The sequence below is a fragment of the Purpureocillium lilacinum genome (assembly GCF_023168085.1).
Source record: "Purpureocillium lilacinum CBS 284.36 DNA, scaffold_1, whole genome shotgun sequence".
In the NCBI taxonomy this organism is placed as follows: domain Eukaryota; kingdom Fungi; phylum Ascomycota; class Sordariomycetes; order Hypocreales; family Ophiocordycipitaceae; genus Purpureocillium; species Purpureocillium lilacinum.
The window spans coordinates 1787225-1812951 of NW_027072111.1; the positions used below are offsets into that span (position 1 = coordinate 1787225).

Sequence of the window (25727 nt, forward strand, 5' to 3'; positions counted from 1 at the left end):
GCCTAGCAGGCCTCGTAGGCAAAAGAATTGGGGTGCCAAGGTCAAGGAAGTGTCATACAGACATTGGTATTGTTCAGAAGGCCTCATCACTTCCGAAGCATCCTTCGAGCTGTGTCGGCGTGCTGGCGACAAACACTTTCCGGCGATGTGGGGGGCAGAGGCTAGCGCCATGCCGTGGCGGACACAGTGGCCTGCATAAGAAAAAATAACGCAGCAGTTTTCAACAACCAGTTGCGGCCATAGATTAGCTGGGAGATCGTCAGACTGAAGTAAAACTTCAATCCTACGGATGCCTATCTGAAGGTCGTGTGTTCGAGTCACACTGGCCGCATCTAATTTTTTTTGCCCTTTTCTGCACTCATTCTTTTTAGAAAAACAACAGAGCTGTTTCTGGGCAGAATTGCCTGGGACAGACAAGTCACTTACTTTTTGCAATCTGAGACAGCCGCGCGGTGAAGAGATCGATAAATGCAAGCTGGGGCCGCCAGCAGCTACCCAGGATGCCAGGCCAGGTATGGTCGGTGCCGACTGCCGGCCATCTCGCCGCGTGTTCTAAACTCCGCATCTCCGCTGGCGGGACAGACAACAACGGTGCTTGCCAATCTAGGAATTGAGCGCGCAGGCGTTGTCGCTGTGCGAGACGGGCTGAAAGGGTCCGTCGCGCCGCCATGCAAGGTGCATGTCTCGGACAGTTTGTTAGTCCCGGTGTAGTCGCCATCAATTGCCTCTGCTGCTGGCTTCAATCCGTCAAGCAACAACCTCTGCCCATGATCACGCAGAACTGAATGCAGGTATATCCCATCAATGAAGCTCGTCATTGCAGGCTCCACGGGCTTCGTCGCCACGGAGCTCATCCGACAGGCCATTGCGCACAAGCGCGTCACCTCCGTGGTCGCGCTCGGCCGTCGCGAGACGTCGGTCCCGTCGAATGTCGCCCCCGGCGCGGACGCGTCCAAGCTCAAATCGGTCGTGTGCAAGGACTTTGAGAATTACTCCGACGATGTGAAGAAGGAACTGGCCGGCGCGGATGCCTGCATCTGGTGAGCTGCGCCGACATGATGGCTCTCCCATGCTGGCGCACTTCGACAGCTGACAAGCTTCTAGGACAATCGGCGTGACGCCGTCGCACATGAAGGAAATGTCGTTTGAGCAGGCGACCAAGATCAGCCGCGACTATGCCGTCGCCTGCGTCGGCACCATGGCCAGCCTGCCTCGCGGCGAGGCCGGCACTCCCCTGCGCTTCATCTACATGAGCGGGTCCAGCGCGGTGCGGGATCCGGCCAAGAAGCCATGGATCCTGGGCGACTACTGCGTCATGAGGGTGCGAACCTCCCTTTGACTTTACCATTGCCTCACGTGCCATGATCACTCAACACTGATATTTGCATCTTGGTATTACCATAGGGCGACGCTGAGTCGCGCATCCTCGACCTCGCAAAGCAGTCGAACGGCTCGGTGGAGGCCGGCATCGCGAAGCCCGGGCTCATCGACGCGCCGGGCAAGATGGGCGCGGCCATGAAGTTTGCAGTTGGCATTGGGCGCGCCTTTATTGGCCTGCCGCTGATTGATGTGCGCGTGATCTCGGCCGCGCTCCTGGATCAGGCGCTCAACGGGCTGGAGAAGGACACGCTGCTCAACGAGGACTTGGCTCGTATTGGCCAGAGGCTGCTGGATGGAGAGAAGGCCAAGGACTAGGAGGGCCAGTACGTAGGCTGATGCGCGAAGCTTTCGCGCCTTGGACAGTCTAATATGCTTGGCTGATGAATGGTCGGGGGAGGATCGATGCGATGGGGGGCAGTCTGCGCGACTTGGCATGCGGAGGGATCAGTCGCATCGCCACGATGCTGCGTGGACAATCGCATCTGAGCGGTTTCGTCTGCCGTGGATTTCCAGGACAGAGCCTCGTCTTATACCTCAGGCCCTCTATTTTCTCAAGTATATGACCATGAGATGACAGGCTTGGATTGCCCGAGGCCCGATGAGGAAATGTTCCGGAAGAGATGAGCAGCATCGTAACTGTCGGACCGACCGAGCGGGCTCTGGTGCGCGATCGTCTCCGGCAGCTGTAAATACGCGTCAGACTGCATGGGAGAGACACCGAGCAAACGGCCGATGTATGGGTCCCTTCAACTGCCAGGCCATGCAGGCCATGGGTGCCATGGCCTGCAGTGCCGCTGTAGATGGAGCTTCCTGCGGCGCGGTGCCTGGTTCCGACCCACGACTCCACACAACACATCTTAGCTTCGCGAGCGTCGTTGACGTTGTTTGACTCGAGTCCGTCTGACTGCCCTTGGCTGCTCGTCAAGCAAGATGAGGAGGACAGGCCAAGCTGGTCTCTCCCACAGTGAGGTCGCGAGCAATGGTTCGGACTGCGCAGAGTGGCCGATGGCCCGCCGCCAGCCCGATCCAACTTTTTGCTACGGGAGACCGACCCGTGGAGCACAAGACGCGCCAAGCTGGGCAGCCGAAGACAGATTGGGGCCATGGGCTTCGATCTGCCTTGGCGGGGCGGCCGATGCCTCGCTCCAGGAAGCCGGTGGATGAGTGTTCTCCAGCTCGACCACTTTTCTTTGTTGTTCGTGCCGGCAAACGGACCGATGCCGTTGTACGATGAGGCAGTGATTGTCGAGGACGCAGAAGGGGCAATAACATGCCTAGCTGAGTGAGCCTTGAACATGGCTCCGAAGACGCATGTATGCAGGTCGCTGACGATGTCCTCAATTGCGGGAGGATCAGTCGTGGGATGTACAGGTGCTTCAGTGCTGTCATTTAAGCTTAAAGGCCAGCTGATGTCACGCCCAGCGCTCGCAGCCAACCGGAAGTGCCGCCTGTAGAGACGCCCGGGCGGCTCCAGCGCCATGCCCCCCTGAAGCCAATCTCAAGCCTCACCTCACTCTCTCCCGCCAAGGAACATCCGCCCGACGCTGGCTCACCAATGAACCCACCCTCGCGCATGCGCTCTGTACTATCAGCCGTCCAAACACGGGTCAACGACCAGACGCTGGGCTCCAGAAGCCGTGGATCTTGTCCCACTCGCCATGCTGGTTCCGTTCGGGCCATGTCCGCCAACCGTGGCGGTCTGACCCGCCTGGCAGGAACCCGTCTCCTTGTTCGGCAGGATGGAAGCACACCCGGAGCTGCGTTGATGGCGCATGAACGGATGGACATGCCAAGGTGTCGGCAAGTAGCAGGTACTCGCGGCGGCGCTTCCTCGCCGTTTGCCAGCGTGTACATGACGACGGCCAAGGCATGAGGCGTCGTGGACTGCTGCTGCCACACCCTCCCCAGGCGACATCCCGAGTCAAAACCCACAACATGACCGTCGAGCGTCCCAGGGCCTTGTCTACTCTCACGCCCCTTGACGTGAACCGCATCCCCCATGCCTTCGGCTTGGGTGCAGAAATAGCATCCTTTCTTCACCCCTCCGCATTCTCCCCTTGGCACTCCCCGTCAATGTTGGGGCGGACCACCTCCCGCATGGTACTAATAACCCTCCCTCCGCACCCCAGTTTCTCTCCAGCTCTGCTTGTTGTCGAGCCCTGACCAAAGTCTGAAATCTGGGGTGTCGAGAGTTCGCGTGTATCACTATCCCACAAACCACTGTCAAGTCCAAGCCGTGACTCGGGAGGAGTCCCAGGCCATCATGTTTGGCAAAAAGTGAGCCACCTTCCTCCTTGCTGCTCCTCTGTGCCGTGGGAACAAGTGTCTAATTTGGCAATGCAACAGATCCATCAAAGTCAATGGCGCCGACTGCGGCTTCGAGGCCATCATCCTCGGGGCCACGACCTCTCTCGGCGGATTCCTTTTTGGATATGACACCGGTCAGATCTCGGGAATGCTCCTCTTCAAGGACTTCATAAGGCGATTCGCAGAGCCGGTAGGAAACGGAGAGTACGAGTGGAACTCCATAAACAAATCGCTTCTCGTGTCGCTCATGAGCATCGGATGCCTCATAGGCTCATTGTCAGGCGCCTAGTACGTCTACATCATCCTTTCCAGGAATGCTAAGTGCGTGGATGTCGTTACTGACGGTTTGGTCTGTCACAGCACCGCTGGTTGGTGGGGTCGGCGCAAGAGCCTGTCGTTTGGCGTAGCCATCTTCATCATTGGCAACGTCATCCAGATCACGTCCATGTACAGCTGGGTCCATATGATGATGGGCCGCTTCGTTGCTGGTCTCGGTGTTGGCAATTTATCCGTCGGTGTCCCCATGTTCCAGTCCGAGTCGTCCCCTCGAGAAATTCGCGGAGCTGTAGTCGCCTCGTACCAGCTCATGATCACCTTCGGCATCCTCGTCTCCAACATCATCAACTTTGGTGTCCGAAACGTCGAAGAGCAGGATGCCTCGTGGCGTATCGTCATCGGTCTCGGCATTCTCTTCTCTCTTCCCCTTGGCCTTGGCATCCTTCTTGTGCCTGAGTCTCCTCGATGGCTCGCTAGTCGTGGGGACTGGGACGGCGCGCGAACATCGATGGCGCGACTTCGCGGTCTGAAGCATGACGCCCACAACGCCCTGGTGGAAAACGACATCAAGGAGATGCGAGAGATCTTGGACAAAGAGCGACAGGCTGGCCATGGCACCTGGCTGGAATGCTTCACCCCTCGCAGTGGCATCCCCAAGCTCGTCTACCGAACCTTTCTCGGCATGGGCATCCACTTCTTGCAGCAGTGGACAGGCGTCAATTACTTCTTCTACTACGGCGCCACCATTTTCGAATCGGCGGGCATTAGTGACCCGATCCAAACGCAGATTATCCTTGGCGCCGTCAACGTTGCGATGACCTTTTACGGCCTGTACGTTGTGGAGAAGTATGGCCGCCGGTGGCCTCTGTTCATCGGCGCTCTGTGGCAGGCCGTGTGGCTATTGGTGTTCGCCACGATAGGCACGGCAAAGCCTCCAGGCACGGAGACGAACAAGGAGAGTGGCATCGTCATGATTGTATCGGCTTGTATGTTCATCGCATCGTTCGCTGGAACCTGGGGCCCCATGGCCTGGGTCGTGATAGGAGAGACGTTCCCCATGCGCACAAGGGAGAAGCAGGCTTCTTTGGCTACGGCAGGCAATTGGCTTGGAAACTGTAAGTTTGCCATGGATTCCATTTCAACAGCGCATCGTACTGACTTGACGGCAGTCATGATTGGCTTCCTCACCCCCCTCGCTACCGAAAAGATCAAATACGCCTACGGCTTCGTCTTTGTCGGCACCAACTTCGCCGCCGCCCTCCTCGTCTGGTTCTTCCTTTACGAGTCCCGGACACTTAGTCTTGAGAATGTCGATCTCATGTACAGCCAGGAGGGTCTCAAGCCGTGGAACAGCTCCAAGTGGGTGCCGCCGGGCTACATCACGAGAAAGCAGCGAGACGACAACTTTTTCGGGCAGAAGACTGTGCAACACCAGGCTAACGAGAAAGACGCGAGTGACTCTAACGACGCTATAACGGAGGACCGACGAGAGATTGCATAGGTTGTGGGATCAAGCGCGAGCCCGTGGAGCTGCCTACAGTGCGAGAATTTGTGTAATTATAGTGTATGAATACTGCACAGGGGTAAGAGGAAGGTGATGGCCCCTTACTAGCGCTCTAGTCATCGTTGGCTAAGAAATATGATATTATGCTGTCGCTGTCTATAGTATAAGTGTACGCTTGGGAGCCTCGAGGGCATCCGCCTCTCGCGCCATATGCCTGACTCCAGCAGCACAGAGTAGTGAGTCTGGGTGTTCAAGTTTTACACTTCCTCTTTTGCCTTCTCATTCGTCGAGTGCATATGACCAGAGCCGCTCAAGACTCCGTTTTGTGCTGCAGCGTTTGGATGCTCGCTCTTCTCAGTCGCGGCGACAGTACTATCGCTGTCGGGGGACTCGCTGGCAGTTTCGCTGTCCACGCTCTCGAGATCGTAATTTGTCGGATCAGCCGCCTCTTCGTCCGCGACACGCTCCTCCTTCTTGAGGTTCGTGGGCGCAAACTTGCTCCGGACACGAATCTGCTTGCCGTACTTGTAGAACGCAAAGGGGATTATGGCGAGGACGGTTGCGACGCCGCCGATGAGGCTCCCGCCACCGCCGATGCCCATGGCGGCGAACATCTGGTTGGTGAAGAGGGGCGCCGCGGCGCCGCAGGCGGAGCGGGCGATGGTGTTGGCGGCGATGGCGGAGGCGGCGTACATGAGGTACGTGTCGACGAGGTAGTTGAGGTATGCGACGAAGATGAGGAGTAGGGAGGTGGCGAGGAAGCAGCCGGCGAGGGTTGGGACGATCCAGTGGACAGAGCTGCGACGGTCAGTCTTCCTGTTCCAATATCTTTCGGCAAAGGATGGACAGGGGCGGCTTACTTGTACTCGGCGGACCAGGCCAGCCAGAACATGGTCACGGCAAAGCCTATGCCGCCAACCATGGCCAGCGGGAGTCGGTCTTCGGGCTCCATGTCCTCCATCTTGATCTTGCCCTGCTCAATGCGCTTTGCGCGACGGCGAGTGTCGTACATGACAACAAAGCCGCCCAGCACAGCGCCGACGACGGTCCCGATGAGGGGCAGCTCGCCGACGCCCGCATTCCAGCCACGCTTCTCCTGGAACACGATCGGGTAGATGCTGAAGAGCATGTACAGCAACGTGTACACAACCGCCAGGTAGATGGCACAGAGAAGCGAGATGGGGTCGAAGAGGATGATCCACGGTCGCGTCAGGGCGATCTTGTAGACAGTCTTGAGGGAGCGGTCCGTCTCCTCGCACGGAGCCTTGACGTTCTCGAAGCCAGGGATCTTGGCCTTGCGAAGACGCTCCGCCTTGTGTCGCAGGATGGTCGGGCCGTGCGTCTCGGGGATGGTGAGCATAAGCACCCACGTGGCGGCGCCGAGCCATAGCAAGACGTAGAAGCTCCAGCGCCAGTTCTTCTTGAGCTCGAGGAAGCCAGAGATGACAGGGCCGAGGGCAGGGCCAATCCATACCATGGCAGAGAAGCCCGCCATGGCGTTGCCACGCTCAACAGGATCCCACAAGTCAGCGAGCACACCAGGCGCATTGCTCAGCGGCGCCGAGACGAGCGTCCCCGTGAGGAAGCGCCCGACGAGCAAGCTCCCAAAGTTGGGCGCGAAGGCGCAGAGGAAGTTGAACGCAAGGTACATGGTGAAGCTGATGTAGAAGATCCAACGTCGACCATACAGCTCGCTCAGGGGCGCGAAGAGCAGCGGCCCCGCGCAGTAGCCGAGCAGGAAGACGGTGATGGTCAGGCCGGCGGCCTCGGTGGAGATGCCAAACTCCTTTGTGATGCTGCCCAGGCAGCCGCTGGGGGAGCTGGACGCAAAGGTGGCGTTCATGACGAGCATGACGGCGCTGATGGTGACGCCCCAGCGGCGCGGCGTGGACCAGTTGTGCGGGTTTTCGATGTCGCCGGGGCGGAAGTCGAGGTTGCCGTTGGCGTTGAGGTAGGGGGGCTCATCTTTGTCGGACTGGTGGAGGTGTTTGGTGCGGTAGGGCTTGTTGACGGGCCGCGACAGGATTCGCGTTATGACGCCCATTGTGGCGAGCTGGCTGCGAGTGGTCGCCCGCTGCAATGTGATGGTATGGTGATGGAACTGCGGTGATGTTGAGCCAGAGCTTGGTGGGATGGTGGCTCCCTTTCGAGGAGCCTGGCGTTGGTGTGAAGCGAGAGACAGTTAGCCAGAGAGGCAGCTCCGTGTTTCTGTAAATGTGATACAACGGCAGTCGGCGCAATGACGTATCATGTCAGTCGCAGAATGAAGCAAGAACCACGAAGCGAGCCTGGGGTCGTCAAGTCGGCGTGTAAGTGTGCTTCAATGTGGCTACACCCCGATGACGGTTGACACCCTAAGAACGCGAAACCATTGACAGTTCTGACAGGGTCTCGAAAATCGCACAGAAGCTGCCGAGAGGCGCGACGCGGAATAATAAATAAAATTGAAAAATCGGCTCGATCGGCAGCCTCTGCGCCCTACGGGTTGCATCAAGGGTCTGGTGCCGGCCGTGACTCCATGGAGGAGCGCCCCATCGGCGCTTCGCGTCTACGATCGCCTCGGGGATAAGCGGCCGGAGGGCTAACTAACTAGGTACGTAGGCCAAAAGTCCACTCCAACCGTCGCGCTTCGGCTCTTTGCTTCCCTCTCCCTTCCTACCAACCACTGCGCGCACAAGCAGAGGGGCACGGGCGGCTGGCAGGGCAGAGTGGTTGCTTGGGCAGTGGGCGCCGGGTCCCAAGTGTGTGCGATGGCCGCCGCCGTTCCCCAACTGCTAGCGCGTGGCACCATCCGTCACCCACTTGGAGTCCTTGACGTCAGAGTGTGATTGGCAAGGGGCAGTCTGGTAGCAGTGACAGACCCTCAACCCACCGTATCTGGGACATTTAACCGCTTTGGATTTAATAATCGGGGATAACGGGGGGCGAGTCGACGTGAGGACTCAACTGAGCAGTGAGGAGCACTTGGAGCGGCAGACCAGTGACCAGAGACCCCTCCTTGGACGGGAGGGACGCCACTGCCCTTTCGTGCGGTTCTGTTTCTTTCGCTGGTTCGCATGGGAACGTCGAGCTTGCGTGTGCGGCTGGCACACACAGACACACACACACAGGCCTCTGGCAGACTGCTTCCGGGAAAATTGGCAGCCGCAGCAAATCCACATGTTTGGTTTCAGCGCCGCTTCGGCAACCGGTGCCGACTCGCGCGCCGACGTGCTGCCACAGTCCCAGTCGCATTTATAAGCACACCGTGCTGGCTTCGTCCGTGGATCCAGTCACAGCGAGGTTTGTCTGTTGAGTGTTGCAAAAAGTCTCCGTGAGAAGCATCCCATACATGTGTGCTTGGTGCATTGACAGAGCCACCTCTACAACTCGTTGCTCAGCATGCCTGTTGAGTGTTGATGCCTAATTTTATTTTTTTTTTTTTTTTTTTTTTTTTTTTTTTTTTTTTTTTTTTTTTTTTTACACGATATGGCTTCTTCGTGAGAGCTACATACTTGAAACATCACCTGAAGCTCGAATACAATTGTTCGGCTGTAACAGGCACTCGCAGGACGGAGCGCGCCTTGTTTTGCTTCGTGGTGCAGCCGCTTCCGGCCGAGAGACCCTGGCTCGCCGTGGTGCCGGCCGGAATGCTCGGGAGTCGGGACATAGATCGGGAATTACGACGCCGTGCCACCGGCTGGCCCTGGGCCCTGCTGCTGAAGGATTCGCCCTGAATGGCCGCCGGCCGCCGTCCCCACTTGCCCGCATCCGCGGACCTTCCGGTGCCGACACCCATCCCCAGGTTTCGGGCGCGGGAGCACGGGTCAGCTGTATATCGAGCTGACAGGGCGCCATGCGTCCATGTGAAGCATTTATAAGCCTTTTTGGCAGCTGGCTTTCGGTATATTGGGACAAAACGCTTGCTTCTTTTGTGAAACGATTTGTTGGTGAATGCCTTGACTGAGACGAGTGAACGGACTAAAAGCCTTTACACCCCAAGGAGCTAGACCGATGGACCTTTGGCCGCGCCATTTGATCTGGGCAAGACACAACCAGGCTGGGTCTTTTCCTTCCAAGCACATATGTAAGATGGTCTCGCCGGTGTTAACCGGCCGTCCGGCAGTAAGCCTGTCAGCACCTTTTTGTGGGCTCATGTTATGATTCACATCTGATAAGATCGGCCCGTGTTTAGTGCATCGCCTGGTCCCGGAGCGGACGGGACGGGTTGGCTGACACTCGGATCTCCGACCGAGAAGTGGCTCCCCATCTTCTGAATACGGGTCCGGGCCCATGTGTGACTCCGGCCGTGACTCTCAAGGACTGTTAATCGCTTTGAGAATCTGTAGCCGCGTCATCTCTTGGCCCTTGCGATGAGGCGGAGCTTCAATCTCGAATGATCAGCCGTCGGTGACTCCCTTTCGACGCATATACGACGTGGCATTTGTGTCCCCATTTTGCCATTCGCACCGCGGCAATCTCATCGAGCGACTCCCGGATTGGAGCATATGATGCTGGCTCTTGAGCAAGATGGGTATGTTGCATGTGGCGAAAATGGCCCAGTGGCCGGGTCGCTTGTAGAGACCACCCTGTCGTCCCCCATCTTCAGTGTACCAAACCAAGTGAGGTTCACCAACATTCATGCGTAGTGGGGGTGATGCTGCCCTCCAAAAGGTCATCTCGGCCGCGTCACAATGTATTACTTGCTTGACTCCCAGCGCATGGCGCATCGCCTATCTCGCGGCAATCCGTTCTTCACCTCTTCTTCCAATATCTCCTGCAGCGCTGGCGTTACGTCCGTCACCCCGAGCGTCACAAACCCCGCTGACTTGTAGAATCGCTCGTTCCACGGCACGTCGCGAAACGTCGTCAAAGTCATTGCAAGAAGCCCTCTGCGTTCCGTCCATTCCCTCGCCTGGGCCATGAGCGCGCGCCCCACGCCCTTTGCCTGGTGCTTCTCGTGGACCGACATTTCCCATATATGCAGGTTGCCGTCGAGCACCTCGCCGTTGAGAAAGCCGATTGGGGCGTCGCCATCGTCGACCGCGACCCAGGAGACGCCGCGGCGGATGAGGTCCAGATGGCGCTGCTCCGACTGCGGCTCGTCGCTGGCTATCCACGCGAGGGACGGGATTTGCGCGAATGCCTGGCCGGCGGACCGCTCGATGGCGGGGAGTAGCGGCGCGTCGGCGGCAGTGGCTGGTCGGATGGTGGCCATTGTTTGCTGGACTGCTTGCTGCACCTGGCTTTTCGTGCGACGTGGAACTGCAGGAGCAAAAGGTTTCGTCGTGAGGGGCTCGTACGTTGCAAGCCGTTCTCTCAGAGAAATTATCGCGTCAAGTGTCACTGCGGAGAGACACTGCGGTGTCAATCTTGCACCGGCTGCATTGATCTCGTACCACGACAAGCAGACGATGATTGACTCATCGCGGCGAGGTTGATGACCCGCCTGGGTTCTACAGCACCGCCAACAACCACCTGAGCTGGCTCTTGTCTCAGGCGCTCCCTCTCAACACAACAGCCTTGACCGGTGCGCCGAACGTGATGACGACAAATGCCCATCAACTCTGAGAGAAAACAACATCAATAAGGCTCAAGTTGAGGCTGAGCACCCTCGCCTGTTCAGCGGACCGAGGCACTTCTTCCCCCCCCCCCCCCCCCCCCCCCCCCCGGCCCCTGCTAGCTCGAGAAATCGTTTGTTGCGTGGACCTGCTTTCACCCGGTCAATGACACCAGCGCCGGAACCCCGCATGTTTGTTGCGAGACGGTGGCACGAAATCCGTGTCTCCGCCTCCTCCCGCGATGCGCTGGCGGCATGACAGGCTCATACGAGGTAGGCAGTGTCACGACGGCGTTGCGTCTCGAGCCGTGCCGTGTCAAGCACATACGGTGCCGTTCATGCTACCGTACGAGGCCGTTCATGCCATCACACAATAATTACTTCTCAGCACTGCACCTTTAGCTACAATAGCTTCTCAATTGAATCCCGTATGGGAGAACGAATCGCCTGCCTGATTGGGACCGGCGCTCCCCGGTGGGCCGGCCCCGGCTCCGGTAGCCGGTCGCCCGCCATCAATCACGTAACTCTGCAGCGTCGAGGTGCAACTCCTTTCGTCGTCGAACAGTCTGTCTTGACTTTTATTCTCGTTTCACAGCATTTTTATGCCCCCTCCTCGCCAGTCCTGCTTATATATTGCATGTGGGAAGGCGTTCTTGCCGCTGCTTCCCCCCCCCCCCCCCTCTAGTCATTTGTGACTGCGTCGACCTGGTGCAATCGGTGCTCAATTGACGCAATTCGTTCGCTATGGCTCTCGCCAAGATCTCCCTGCTCGCTGGCCTCCTTGCCAGCAGCGTCCAAGCTCGGGTCCCGTCAAGGGCTGCCCAACGCCCACTTGCTTCCGACTTCCAGTGCGAATTGCCTCCGGCTCTGGACCCGTCGTCGGATGGCCTGCCATCCGCCGACGAGCTCTTCTCGTCCGAGGAGGCGCTCATCAGACAGGTCGAGCGACACTCGGCCATTGTCAAGATAGACAGTGTCTGCTACGATGATCTTGGCCCCTTCGACGAGGATGACCGCTGGCTTCCGTTCTTTGACCTGCATGATGCGCTGCGCGAGACGTATCCAACCGTGTGAGTAGCCCCAGGTGATAGCCCAGCTTACGGTGTGAATATAGAAGTTGCTGACCGGCCAACATGAAGTCACGAGCGCGCCAAGCTCGAACCCATCAACACTTTTGGTCTGCTTTACACCATCCACGGCAGCGACCCGGAATTGAAGCCAATCCTTCTTGCGGCCCACCAGGATGTCGTGCCGGTGGCCGACGAAAGCACATGGACTTATCCGCCGTTCTCTGCCCACTACGATGGCGAGTGGCTTTGGGGCCGAGGTTCCTTTGACGACAAGGACGCCCTGACGGCCATCATGTCATCCATGGAGGAGCTTCTCTCTGACGACAGCTTCCGCCCCAGGCGAACCATCCTCCTGGCCTTTGGCTTCGACGAAGAGTGCTCCGGCTGGCGTGGAGCGGCTCATATCGCTGACCGCCTCATCCAGCGGTACGGCGAGAACGGAATAGCCATTGTACACGATGAAGGCGGACTCGGCCTGCAAACGCTCGGGGACGTCACCTATGCGCTGCCAGCCGTGTACGAGAAGGGCTACGTGGACGTCTGGGCAGAGCTCAACATCGTTGGCGGCCATAGCTCCATTCCCACGCCGCACTCGGGCATCGGCATGATGTCCCAATTCGTCAACGAGCTCGAGGCCAACCCCTTCCAGCCCAAGATCATTGAGGATGGCCCCATCCACAAGCATTTGCAGTGCACCGCCAAGTATTCGCCCGACGCTTTCCCCGGGCTGGGCCACCTTCTGGAGCAGGGCGACCTCGCGACTGTCGCCAAGATCTTTGCCGACGCTCGCGTAGACACGCACTATCTCATCACGACGTCGCAGGCCGTCGATATCATCAACGGTGGACAAAAGATCAACGCTCTGCCCGAAGTCACGACGCTTGGAGTCAATTATCGTATCGCGCCCCAGGACAGCCCCCTGACGGTCCAGCACAACGCCTACAAGTGGGCCAAGGAGGTCTTTGCGCCGTACGGCATCAAGATCAAGGCTTTTGAAGATGATGAGGGTTACCAGAAATACGTGGCCAAGGTTGACCCCTCGGCGGTGCGCGACATCAAGCCCAAGTACGACGTCGAGTACAACGGCACCCTCACGCTGTACCGCAAGAAGGACGGCTCGGAGGCGACACCCATCTCTCCGACTGAGGGACCCGTCTGGGATGTATTTGCGGGCACGATCCGCCACACCTTTGCCGCCAAGGGCCAGACCATTGTACCTGCAGGCGAGACCATGACGGGCAACACTGACACCCGGCACTATCTCAGTAAGTTGATCCTTGGAGCACCGCCCAGGAAGGCTGAGCTGACCAACTGCGTGTACCAGATCTCACAAAGAACATTTATCGGTGGACTCCCATCCGCCTTGGTGAATTTGAGGGCTTGCATACGGTGGATGAGCGCATCAAGATGACGGGCCACATCGAGATGGTCAAGTTCTACTACAACCTCATCCGCAACTTCCAGGCCCCGATTGATGGGGAGCGCACCTTCTCACCTTCAGAGCTCTAATTGTTTGCTCGACTTGGTGTGCGGCCAGACATTGACATCAAATGGATATCTGGAAGTTGAGGTGGAAGAGGATCGGTGTATGTAATCGAGGCACGAATGTACCGTTGAACTGGTGTAGTTGTAACATGACTTATGAGTCGCTACGAAGCTGGTGTCGATGGCGTCAGCTTTTCATGTTCACAGGCCGCGTTCATCTTCAATGTCCGAGGCGTGGCGTTGCACCATTATGTCGCTTCACTTATGTACTCGAAATTGAACACGAGGCAAGTGTGCCATATTAGCTAAAGGGGCAATACATTTCACGCCCAGCTTCCAAATTCGTAATAGCAGGGACATCGCATAAGTGACAAAAAGAATAGGCGATGTGACATGCGGCGGAGGGTATCTACATATTATCGCCAACGCTCAATCGATCAAATGGTAACGTTTCGTCCATCCTCCTCATCCAGACGCCGGAGGTTGTCCCTGACCCTTGGAGCCGTCGTGCGCCGCAGGCGGGTTCTGTGGATTCTGCCCTTCTGCCTGCGTCCCCTGTGGTGGTGACGATCCCTGCACTGTGTTCGGGGTCGCGGCCTGAGGGGGCGGGCTCTGCGGCGAGTAGAGCTCCTGCGGTGCGGTAACCGGCGTGCCATATGCCTCGGACGGGGGCTGGGGCGTCAACGTCGAGGGGCTGCGCACGTCGCTTGCTGTCGATGGCTGGTAGTAGATCGGCGGGGTTTGTTGCTGAAGCGGCGGCTGTTGTCCTTGGTAAACAGCGCCGGGTGGTGCAGGCGCGGGATATTGTACTTGATACGTCCATGTTCCGTCAGGCTGCTGGACGTGGTAATACACCGGCTGCTGCTGGCCCTGTGCCAGATACGACTGCACGGTGGCGGAGGCAGGATCCTTTGGATCGAACGGTGGCGGCGGGCGCGTGTATGGCCCCGGCTGCTGCTGGGACATGTCGGGCATCATGCCGACTGCTCCAGGCACGGCGGGGTCTCCGAGAAGCTCGACGGGATACGCGTGTCGGAAGCCCCATTTCCACCAGAGCTTCCACTTTGTGCCTGCGCCAAGGGCCTTCCACTGCGCCTTCAGACGAGCCTGATCCTCGGGGGTCCTAGCAGCCTGCTTGCGGGTGAAGCAGAGGACCCATAGCGAAATGAGAACCCAGCAGACTGTGCCGAAGCGAAGAGCGCTCTTGCCCACCATGAGGCGGCGGAACCAGATCCAGTTCTCGAGGAAGCCGAAGAGGAACAGGCTCGGGATGATGGTGGCGACGACAATGATCCAGACCTTGAGCGTCGTGCAACCCGTGAGGGCGGAACAGACGCCCCATCGGTCCAGGTCGTCGCTGCCGCTGCCTCCGCTATTCCCGCTCCCGCCGCTGTTCCCGCCACCGCTGTTGGGACCGAAATACGCCTTCCCAGTGGCCGTCGGGTTGCGGCAGCTGCGAACGTAATAGCTGTAGACAAAGTCGGTGGTTTGGGGCACCACCGTCGTGATGGCGCTGGGAGGAAGGTACGCCGTGACGTATGTGTACCCACCGACCCTCGTGGGAGTCGACGTAGCCCGCGAGATAGCTGTAATTTGGTCCGTGACCTGCGTCGGGATCTGGAGCACCGTCTGGGTGCTGACGGTGAAGGGTGTAGGGCAGGATGAGGGCGCAGTGTAGGCAATGGGCTGCACGTAGACGGTGTTGATGTTGTCTCTCGTGTACGGGGGCCGAGTGTACTGAATGTCGCTCGAGGGCACGGCCCCGGGGGCGAGATAGACGGAGACGATCTTGAGATCATTGTACGTCTGGATGTAGGTGCTAGTCGAGATGGTGGAGCCGCCCGTGGGTGTGACGCCGGGCTTCACGGTGAGCGTCGTGGAGTATGTGATGGCGTACTGGTCCTCACTGCCGTAGCGAGACGTGGTCATGTCCAGGATGTAGTATTGGGACGCGGTCCAGTACGTCGCGAGAGCCGGTGCCGCTTGGAGGGCAAGGGCCAGTATGGCCGCCCGGGAGGTTGAGAACTGCATCTCTCTACCCGCCCCTGTGGGAAATCCGTTAACGAGTGAGTTGTTGTCGGCCGTCGCAGAAAATCTGCTCTTCTTGTCGACCCGTCGGTCGCGTCTGCGAGTCGGCAGACTGTGATCTGAAGAAGCGGCGGCGCACGGCAGACCAAAAACGCCCAACGCCTCTGCCGGAACTCACTCATTTAAACAGTCTTTTTGACTCAAATGCCCCTTGACCTTTGCCCAGACCCAAAATAGCCTCGCTCGCTGCAAGTGGAGGGCCAGGGGCTTGCCAAGGCCAGCCCGCCGTCTTCCGTCTTGTCAGCCGCATTGTGAGATGCACCAATTGGACCCCTGCGCGCGGTCCAAAATCGCGCCGAGGGGCTTGCTGTCTTATTTCCCCAAGCCTGTGGCACGGCAAGCCTCTCAACGCCAAAAACACCAGCTGTCCATGCGGAAGGGGTCAAATGGTGGGACCAATTCAACCGGAAGAGTTTTTGCAGCGACTTTCCATGGATGCTTCATCGCGGCGGGTGCCAGCGAAACAACGACGGTTGGAGTCGACGCGGTGAACCGGCCAACGCACGAATAACAAACCATGTCGGCTGCTTCCGAAGCTTGTTGGATCCTTTTGCCTTGGCCGATTGACTCACTCGCTGCTCTGCTCTCTCCTTTCCTGGCTGCGATGCTGGAAGCCTGTCTGAAGCTCATGTGCTGACTGAGCCCTTTGCGTTGTTTGCTGTGTGGATTGGGCTCCGGGTCCGGCTGATTTGGTGTTGTTGCTTGCATGGGGTGGTCCCGTGCATGACTTGGCGCGATGCAGAGCCGCATCCACTGTGACTCGCACCTGAACCTTCCCGCTCTCGCTGCTGTGTCCCCGCGCCGACAAGCCTTCATGTGACTGGGCGACTACCAATCGCCTTCTTAATGCTGACCTCGCTGTGACTTGGCAAGCCTGGTGGTATGGGTAGATTTGGGGACTAAACGCCCGATTTGAACGGTGCTGTTCGAGGCACCAGACGCCGAATTGTTCTTGGCCAGTTGGCATTGATGGCGTAGGCACGAATTTCCGGCAAAAGAGCAAGTTCATTTGAGAGGGGGAAACAATTCTCTTCTAGGGATGGCGTGCGCATTGTCCGTGGCCGACAGCGCGTGCATGCACGCAAGCCGGCCGAGGGTCTCGCTGCCACCCGCCATTGTTTTGAACTTCCGGGGAGCTTTCCAATGGGTTGGAGAACGGTTTATGCCGCAAATCGCTTGCTAAAAGACGAAATCAGGCCGCGACAACGGCCGTTTCGGCGGCAGGGGACTCATGTGCCCAACTCGTGTCTCTGGTGATGGCTGGCCATCATCTCGCTTCTAACCGTCGAGTCACCGCTCACTTCTCCATGGACACCCTTACTGTGCGGGGACGGCCATGTCCCGGACTCGAACGCCTGCCTCCTGCGCCTCTCCCGCAAATATATCACCAGCAGCCCCGCCGTCGCAAGCGCCAAAGGGGCGCCGATACCCACACCGATGCCCACGGCGCCTCCCGTCGATACGCCACCCGTCGTGTCGCACTGTTCTGATGTAGAGTTCGCTGGGCTTGTCACCGTGTGTGTCACCACAGATCCGGTCGCAGTCGCAGACCCCGCCGTCGTTGCCGTCGCCGTGGCGGAAAGCTGCCCGATATCCGAAAGCAGCGCAGCATTTTGCAGCATTTTCGATGCGGGCACGGTGAAGTTGTTCGCGCTGCATGAGAATGGCGTACAGGCGAACTTATTGTCGCCGCAAGTCCAGACCCCAGACTGTGAGGCACCCACTGCGTGTCGAAACGTCCATCAGCACCCACGTTCCATCCTCACCTAAATGCAGAGCGGCTTCTCACCTGATATTTCGTATTTGTCGCCATAGCAAAACGATGCGCATGATTGCGAGTTGAAGGTTCTGTCGGTGCAACCAGCCCGATACATGGTCATGCCCAGCGGTTCAAAGCAGAGCCCGTTGGACAGGCCGTAATGCCCTTTGAAGCAGCATGTCGAGTACTCTGGGTCGGGTCCATGTGAACAAGGGAGAAGATTGTCGGCTTCGCTACCGTTTGGCCAGTAGCATGTCTGGGCGACCGCTCCCGACACGAGGGAAAGTGTCGTGAGCAACGTCGTCAACTCCATGGCCTGCTGAGTGACCAAGGACGTTCAACACCAGCCCAAGGCATCGGCCGATGCGAGAAGCGTAAGAAGATGCGCAGCGCGACGACGCCTCCTGGTGTTTGCGATTACATATACAATTTCACATCCAGGTCCGTGGCCGACGTACCCGAAGGATCAGCGGAGTGCATGCGCAAACCCACTCAAGGAAATAACGGGGAAGTGATGAACAGGGGGTTTATCTCCAACAGGTCAGCCCTTGCCGCCTTGTCTGCTCATTATTGGCCCCAAGGGCTTGCTGTTCCCTGTGATGCTGGGGATAAAACATCAAGGCGTGCATATATGGGGCATTAGTTCCCGCTTCCCGACTGGACATTGTACGAGGATCGCCCGTCAGAGCCGCGAGCTTGGTAATCACTTTCAAGACTTCAAAGGCAGCCTGGCGTTCGTCTCGAGTGTCAGATAGCACGCGAGGAACGCATCCATGTGCTCGTTATGCGCCCCTCGTAACCTGCCTTTGGTCTCGTGCACCTAAAGGCACTGTGGTGCGGACGCAGAGGTTCGAGCCTTCGCCGTGCAAATGTGTCCAGGCCAGTATTCCCAGGTGGTGAACGGCGGGATGCAGAAAATGACACGGATGAACCGAGCATCGCGATCCTTGTCCGGGCCAAGAGCGCTTTTCTGGCCCTCCATCCCCAAGTGACTGGCGCAAGCGAGGCCCAAGAAGCCACTGAGCGACATTTCTTATTGCCTGGAACATAGCACAGATAAATGATTGCACGATAGATCAACAAGTCGTGGAAAAGACGTCTGCTTTGTACTAGCACTACGCCTTCGCCATTACGTACTGCGCCGTCCCTGAGATCTGCAGCCTGGCGTCGGATCCACTTACAAGCACCGCGTACCCCTGTGCTGCATTTGCGATCATTCAGCTGTACAAGTGCGGCAACCTCCGTCTTAAAGGTGGAATTGGTAGACCAGGAACACTCACGATGACTCTTAAGGCGTCGATCGATGTTTAGCGCATCGCGGCAAAGCAGCATGGTTCGTCATACGGGGCCCCATTCCCTGAAAGCTACATCAAACATAGAACTATCGGGCATGACTGTGTTCAATACGGCCGACGGCGCTCGCCGCTGAATCGTCACTTTGACTTCACACGGCCGTCGTTGGCGTTCCTTGGCATTCACAGCCAGGCGTTTCGTGCAATGGGTCCATGTTCCTGTGAGCTACGGGGTCGAGGTAATCTAGGTCATTGATCGAGAGTGCTGTCCAGCCTGCCTAACCAGTAGTGAAGTGCCGCCGCTTTTCGTGGCCTTGATAGTGTAGGTGAGGCTCAGCACCAAAGTAAATGTATGTTACACGAGCTGACGGAAGGTTCCTATATGCACAACATCTTCCTCGTCCATGCATTTGACTGGGACAAACCAGTTTGTGGTGAACGCCGCTTGAGTCCCCTTGAAACCCTTCAACACGGGAATTGGCACTCGAAAGTGCGAGACTGTCAAGCCAGATATTAGCAGGCCTCCAATACCTGTTGACGCTTGGGACTTTGGGTTCTTACCGCGGCCATAGCATTCGGACATCCCGTCGGGCCCTTGCCCCAATCGTCGCCTTTCAAATTACACTTGGCATCTCCAGTGGTGTCTCCCGATCTCCAAGCCTTACTGCCATAGTAAAACTGGATGTAGTCATTTGTGTGCTCGCCAACGATCGTAAGGGTCTCCTGCATTCCAGGCACCGTGATCTTCAGCGGCGCCTTGTCGTTGATGGGCTGTCCAGGAGAGTGGGCAGAACCGGGTGTCGTGTAGAGATTTACCCCGTTGGGATTGCTGATCGACATGGATGCATATAGATTCGAGTCGGGATTCTCGCACGTCCATATTTCTTTGATCGTCATCTTACATTTGCCCGCGTTATCGCCGTCTCCGAGTGACTTGATCCAGCCCTCGCGTTCCTTCCAGTAAGCTTCGGGATATGAATCTGACGGGATGGCCTTTCCCATCTGGAAACTGTTTGGGTCGTTCGCCTGAACATTCGCCGTGGGGCAATCGCCCGAGCCGGAGATTTGGCTGGTATTGCCCACAGTCTCGGGGGAAAAGTCAATCAAAGTAGCCGGCTTGTCGCCATTGTCCTGGTATATGACGAAGGGGTCTGCTGAACGCGGCCGGGGAACAATCGGAATCTGCACGCTGTGCTCGGCAACAACCGGAAGGAACGGGTACCATTTGGTCTTGCTCATAATGTAGTTGGCCAGGGCGAAGTATACAAAGTTGTCATCGTTGCGCTGGACGAAGTAGCCGGTCTGCTTCGAGGAGGGAGAGATAGGTAAGAATCGGGCAAGGATTTTGGCGTGCTTGGGCCCATAGGCCGTCACCCAGGTTGAGTCCTTGCCATCCTTCTTGGTATAGCGGATTTTTATGTCCCTTATCTGAGGATTGGGATTATTGTTGACCGAGTTTGCGGCGACATCAAGGTGGAAAAGCTCGTGGAGGAAAGCGCTTGCTAAAGCGAGCCAGAACGCATCAGAAGTAGTTCGATGGAAAGGGGGTTGGGAAGAACGCACCTCGGCTTACGTAGTTGGAGATGTCCTGGCTATTCTTGGGGTTGCTCCGTCCGGAACCCCAGGCGATAGCGTTGTCTAGGTTTCTCATCCCATACCAGACGGGACAGAAGCTGATGTCTGGCCACTTTCGGCCTGCAGCCACGTCTGGATTGCGAGCATATGCTATCACTTGGCCCTCACTCTCGTCTTCTTGGGTCGTAGGACATTTATAAGAGCAGACTTGAGCAGGGTCATCGCAGCGGACCTGAAGGGCAGGAGCTATGTTAGTCTAGTGTGCTGATGATATTTCACCTGGAAATCGAAGGGCATCTTGGATTCAACTCACCCGAATCCAGTTTGGAAATGGTGCATAGCCAGGGGAAACCGTGGCGACATTCTTGAAGACGGCCTGGATCTGTTTCTGCTGATCCTTGTTCAGAGCTACGTTAATAAGGCCCAAAGTCAGCTTCGAATACTTGCGGACTCTTGTGGAAGAAGTATTAACGCACCGGGTGGCCCAAGATATTCAAGGCTCGCGGCAGAATTCCAATCGATGTTCTCTTTGACGCCCTCCAAGTTGACTAGTTTGTTGGCATCGGTATAGGCTTCGTTGATCCAGCCCTTGATGTGACTACTAATGTCGCCGCATTTGCTGAAGAAACGTTAGCCATGACGGCTCCTGTCTAAACATGGTGCATCCCGTACTCATAGCCATATAAGCTCGTTCCCCACCAGTTCGTGGAGTTGAAAGGATCTCGCGCCGGAAACGCATCCTTCATCTGCTCAGCCGTGATGCCTGTATCACCAACAGAACCATCGGGGACGGGAGACGCATGAACGCAAAGCTGCGGACATGTCAAAAGCCCGAAGACAGCAACGAGAAGGAGAGACATTTTGTCGCGAATACTGCTCACGGCTAGGTACGCAGTGCTTGTGCTGATTTCTCCTCAACTTGAACAAGATCCGATAATCAGGACTTCTTTTCATGAGTATGAGCAATGCATATGGGAATATATAAAGAAATTCCTTCCAATAGCCTTTGCTCAACTCCTCATCATGTCGCCCATGGCCGGTGCGCAACGTTGAGCCGGCCCCCATGGTAACTTGAACCGAAAGAGTGATTTCCGAGGGATCACTGTTAAGTACAGGTTCAGCGCAAGGTGCTCGTTGACCTTTGATGCCATTTTTACTTCTCAATCGTTACCTGAAACAGCTGGATGGCACGTATTCTCATCGTTCGTGGTACAGGTTGCATCTGGGGGCGGCGTGCCGAATGGTTGACGACATGTGCATGGGTTGTAAAGCCTACGGAGCGATGATACAATGATCTGTAGAGATGTCGGTCGGCATTTGCATGATAAGGTCGCGTATTAGCCGCGACATTGTCAACACCCAGAGGTCCTACATGCTTGAAGTGTCCTGCCCTGTCCGGCCCCTTCCGCTTGGAACGGTTGCGCCAGACAGAACCGAAGTCCGTAGATGCAAGTTGGTTCAATTGATCTATTATTAGACCCGTGCGGTCATATGAGCGGTTGGTTCATGTGCATATTGGGGGGGCACTCAGTACACCAAGGGTCGGCTGGATTCGACGAAAAACTCAAGTATATCTACTCTCCAACGCCCCCAAGAGGAGGCGAGAACGTTTCACAAATTCACTTCCTACAGCCCCCAACAGGCACCTTCAGCCCCCGCCGACACGGGACGGCAGAAGGCTCCACAGCCTGCACCCCCAACAATGCACCACATCCATTGCTTGCCGAAGAACCGAGCAAGAAAGGACTGAAAAGGCCGCCCTGTTTCGAAGAACAGTCACGCTTAATTGTGCAAATTCCAAAACGACGTTCAGCCTTTTTCTCTGTCGTTCACCTTATCCATCATTGCTCCTGGCACATCCTGACCACTCATAATTGTACCCTGGATGCGCTTTCTACTTTCTTCTTTGCCCGCATTCCTGCTTGGCAAGCTACAAAACCCCTCAATCGCAATACTTGATCCTCATACGTCATCACAAGCTTTGCAAATAGTCATGGAACGGCAGCCTGACGACATTTGTCGCCTCACGATGCCAAGCAATGGGGATACTGAGCAGCGCACCGAGTTCTTTCCGCAGTATTGCCAGGTCAAGGCCTACCCGTCCATGGGTGGGGTCGTCCTTGGCTTCTTCACTGCTGTCCAGCTCAAGGAGCTTGGCCTTTCCAACATGGTGCCGACGCCGCGTTCGCATAACGATACCGAGGAGGACAACCTTGCCCTTTCCATGATGCGACAGGGAGCACATTGGTGGCCGACTTGGGACCTGTACCAGCGCCACTACGACTGCCTCACCGACAAGCTTGTACCGTATGACTTTCACTTTCCACCACGCATCAATGTTGGGTACCCATCCTCCGGCAGTGGAGTCTGGGTGTTCAAGTTCTCAGAAGACAGGATGATGCTCAATGACGAGGAGCCCATCAAGCCTTCACTGGAATACATGCCGGATGATTGGTACGGACGGATCAACATGGCAGTCACGGCCGATGAGAGGTGCGACGTGCTTAAGTCATTTGGTGCCAGATTCTATGAAGAAGTCAAGGAGTGCGAGGACATTCCAAATACCCTCGAGGAAGGACGTCTGAGAGGCGAGAGGTACGCGTTGCTGCTGCGTAAGATGGAAGACGACGATTATCTGGACAGGTGGCTGGAACATGGCGTGGCGGACAGGGTTTGAAAGGCTTCTTGCTGCGATGATTTCCAGTGAAGGCTGTTCGGGCCAAAAGAATGCAAGGGAGGTTGTACTACAGCACGTAGAGTGGTGCCATAAGAATCGCGCCCGCGTTATACCAATGCGTATTTTGAACTACAACTCCATCCTAGGCACAGCAACAATGTGCTTCCAGCGGCCTCAACCCGCAGTCTGTACGCGATTCTGCCGTCGATGATACCTAGTCATCTCGTTCCGTCCACGCGCTGAGTGATTCCAAGAAGCTAGTGTGTGCCTCAGCATCCCCGCTTCGTTTCAGTATTTCCTGGTACTCGTCATCACCCAGGCACTTGAAGAACAACAAAATGCCGGCCCAGATGAAGTCAACGTATGTGAGTCGATCGCCCAAGAAATATGGTCCTGAGCGAGTCTCCTTCAGAAGTTCCGTCATCTGGCGCGCAAACGGCTCAGCTCTGTCAAACGATCCAGGGCCGCGAAGCTTTCCGTATTCGTACAGAGGCATCCCTACATCCTCTTGGCGGGTCTTGAGGAAGTAGTCAATGCTCTCATCGCCGAGGATGCGCTGCGCTACCCCGGGGACGTAGATTGGCGTGAGCGCACCCATGAATTCTATGAGGATCTTTCGGAATTTGAGCAGCAGCGGCTGGTCCAGAGGTAAGCTCGGCTCTGGATGCTTTTCCTCAATAATCTCGGCGATCTTGTATGAGTCCATCACGTAGGAGCCGTCCGGCATTTGTATAGCCGGAAGCGTGAACTGAACACCTTGTTCATTTGGGGAGACACTGGTATTGGTGTTCAATCACCCCTGTCTTGTATCTTGTGTTGGATTCAAACGCTCACTTACTGCTGGTTCAGGCGAGGCCGGATGTTTGGGTATTCAACCTGCCCAAGTCTCCATTAGACCTGAACACCCAGCATATGCCAATTTGCCTACCCATTCTGTCTTGTAGTCAAGACCCTTGTAATTGAGGAGCAATCTTGCTGTATAATTTTCAGTGCCCCGGAACTAAAACTCGGCAAAAGGTTAACTTACTCCTCCAGGTGTTCATCGACCAGCACCTTCGCGGCGCCTTGGTAGGGATGTCGAATAGCGTGTAAGTACCCGACGACATATTGCCGAGTGGCAGACCTTGGGTTTCTGTCAACAAGGCCCAACGAGATTACGTCGGAGCAAAGGTGAGGGGAGAAGGGAACCGGGCTTACGTGCATAAAGAAAGTGAAAACGATCCCGCTCACGGCCTCCCGATGGAGAAGAAGAAATCGACGAATTAGTCAGCCGCAAGATACGGACAAATCACTCAAGTTGTCCCAGTATGGTAGGTCGTCATCGGCCCTCGTGGGGTTGAGATTGGGCTTATTGGTGGGCCAGACTGGCGGTCACAAGCTGGTTCGGAGCTGCACAGTTCTGGATGTGTTTGACCGCGGAATGGGGCGCAGGATTCGTTTTAGTGCAACCCATCGGCCTCTTCCGCTCTTGGCCCCCGCGGCGTTCGACCAACTTCCAGGGTACCCCCGCGCATTGCGTTCCCCCGTGGGTCCGGGGTTAAGATCCCAAATTCCAGATTCATGTGGGTACAACGCCAGCACGAAGTGAAGGCCGAGTCAGTCATAGACTCATGGTGCGGCGTGGATGCAGCTCCGACCGGGTTTCCGATGTCGTTCAAATCGACGTAGGGCTGAGCTCGTCAGCGCAGTTCGTTTCGGAACTCTCTTCAAGGTCCTCTTCACGCAAGGTAGAAAGGCGAGTGAGCACGGAAGGTCCGCCTGTCTGCTCCACGCGCAACTAACCGTGGGGATGACGAGTGTTCACATGCAAGAATGTCGAGGTTGCATTTCGTCACGTCAATTTGCCCAGACGGTCGGTTTGCTAACGATTGGAAAGATGTTTCCCGGCGAAGTAGTGGAAATGTTCGCAAGTTGAGACGCAAGGTCGGGCCTGTATATGCCCGAAATTGGGGGTCACACGTAGCGCCTTTGCGATGGCTTGGTATGCAAACAAACGTGCTAAGCGAGATTCGCTAGACACTACGCTGCCGTTTTAACCACCACTATTCCTTGAATCGTATGCACCCCTCATCTAGTCCCTTGCTTTAGAGCCACTACTGCCCAATCAACAAACCGCAACGACATGTTCCCCAGAAGCGGCCCGTTGACACAATGCGAACCATGATCTTTACTAGCGGAACGGTGAGCCGAGGCCTGGCAAGCTGCCTCTATATATAGTCCACATGGTGGAGAGCACGCCTTGAGAGTTTGGATATCTCAATGCTTCCGCCGCTCTCGACTCAAGGAGGAAGTTCGCTCCAGTGTTTCGTCCTCACGTTACTATACGCTTCATCCCAATTGGACGGATTTTAAAGGAGGACCGCAGCCCAGAGAACCAACCCTCTTTTGCCCTGGCTAGTTGGGCGTTACGCTCAAGACACCCATCATGAAACACACCCTTGGCCTAGTTGTGTGCATTGCACAACTAGCCACGGCCAACGCCTTTTTCTCCTTCAATCGCAGGGCAGAATGCGCCAAAGGACTCTACATCTTATATGCCCGTGGAACGGGTGAGCCCCAAGACACAGGCATGACGCACGGCATCTCTGTGGACATTGCGAAGCGGATTCCTGGCTCAAAAGTGGTGCCGGTCGTCTACCCAGCTACCTTTACCGCTCCTCCGTACCAGGATTCTGTCGCCGACGGCGTAAAAAACATGCAAGAAGGTATTCTCCAATACGCTAAAGACTGTCCGGATGGCAAGATGGCACTGCTGGGTTATTCCCAGGGAGCCCA

General features: G+C 56.7%; 9 protein-coding genes and 1 non-coding gene across 10 annotated transcripts; 5 read left to right on the forward strand and 5 right to left on the reverse strand.

Annotated features, from left to right (window-relative positions):
• The first annotated feature begins 233 nt into the window (after positions 1-233).
• Positions 234-331, forward strand: PLICBS_000261. Its single transcript has one exon. It is a non-coding gene; the product is annotated as a tRNA-Phe (tRNA).
• A 473-nt stretch (positions 332-804) lies between these two features.
• Positions 805-1695, forward strand: PLICBS_000262 (uncharacterized protein; the record flags this gene model as incomplete). The annotated part of the gene is made up of 3 exons (XM_018318754.2): positions 805-1040; positions 1105-1321; positions 1405-1695. The coding sequence occupies 3 exons, from the start codon at positions 805-807 to the stop codon at positions 1693-1695; spliced, it is 744 nt and encodes a 247-aa protein (XP_018184279.1).
• Positions 1696-3643: 1948 nt separating this feature from the next.
• On the forward strand, positions 3644-5464 carry PLICBS_000263 (hexose transporter hxt1; the record flags this gene model as incomplete). The annotated part of the gene is made up of 4 exons (XM_018318753.2): positions 3644-3657; positions 3727-3975; positions 4048-5078; positions 5133-5464. The coding sequence occupies 4 exons, from the start codon at positions 3644-3646 to the stop codon at positions 5462-5464; spliced, it is 1626 nt and encodes a 541-aa protein (XP_018184278.2).
• A 260-nt stretch (positions 5465-5724) lies between these two features.
• PLICBS_000264 (uncharacterized protein) lies at positions 5725-7511 on the reverse strand (the record flags this gene model as incomplete). The annotated part of the gene is made up of 2 exons (XM_018318752.2): positions 5725-6265; positions 6328-7511. 2 exons carry the CDS (start codon positions 7509-7511, stop codon positions 5725-5727), a joined length of 1725 nt encoding a protein of 574 aa, XP_018184277.2.
• A 2634-nt stretch (positions 7512-10145) lies between these two features.
• Positions 10146-10664, reverse strand: PLICBS_000265 (uncharacterized protein; the record flags this gene model as incomplete). The annotated part of the gene is made up of 1 exon (XM_065599568.1): positions 10146-10664. The coding sequence occupies one exon, from the start codon at positions 10662-10664 to the stop codon at positions 10146-10148; it is 519 nt and encodes a 172-aa protein (XP_065455640.1).
• Positions 10665-11750: 1086 nt separating this feature from the next.
• PLICBS_000266 (uncharacterized protein) lies at positions 11751-13585 on the forward strand (the record flags this gene model as incomplete). The annotated part of the gene is made up of 3 exons (XM_018318750.2): positions 11751-12076; positions 12146-13341; positions 13401-13585. The coding sequence occupies 3 exons, from the start codon at positions 11751-11753 to the stop codon at positions 13583-13585; spliced, it is 1707 nt and encodes a 568-aa protein (XP_018184275.2).
• Positions 13586-14026: 441 nt separating this feature from the next.
• On the reverse strand, positions 14027-15592 carry PLICBS_000267 (uncharacterized protein; the record flags this gene model as incomplete). The annotated part of the gene is made up of 1 exon (XM_018318749.2): positions 14027-15592. The coding sequence occupies one exon, from the start codon at positions 15590-15592 to the stop codon at positions 14027-14029; it is 1566 nt and encodes a 521-aa protein (XP_018184274.2).
• A 3621-nt stretch (positions 15593-19213) lies between these two features.
• PLICBS_000268 (uncharacterized protein) lies at positions 19214-21135 on the reverse strand (the record flags this gene model as incomplete). The annotated part of the gene is made up of 5 exons (XM_018318747.2): positions 19214-20202; positions 20264-20507; positions 20589-20683; positions 20752-20894; positions 20948-21135. 5 exons carry the CDS (start codon positions 21133-21135, stop codon positions 19214-19216), a joined length of 1659 nt encoding a protein of 552 aa, XP_018184272.2.
• A 1169-nt stretch (positions 21136-22304) lies between these two features.
• Positions 22305-22952, forward strand: PLICBS_000269 (uncharacterized protein; the record flags this gene model as incomplete). The annotated part of the gene is made up of 1 exon (XM_018318746.2): positions 22305-22952. The coding sequence occupies one exon, from the start codon at positions 22305-22307 to the stop codon at positions 22950-22952; it is 648 nt and encodes a 215-aa protein (XP_018184271.2).
• Positions 22953-23166: 214 nt separating this feature from the next.
• On the reverse strand, positions 23167-24058 carry PLICBS_000270 (uncharacterized protein; the record flags this gene model as incomplete). Its single annotated transcript, XM_018318745.1, has 4 exons — positions 23167-23728; positions 23791-23828; positions 23881-23927; positions 23980-24058. The coding sequence occupies 4 exons, from the start codon at positions 24056-24058 to the stop codon at positions 23167-23169; spliced, it is 726 nt and encodes a 241-aa protein (XP_018184270.1).
• Positions 24059-25727: the final 1669 nt, after the last annotated feature.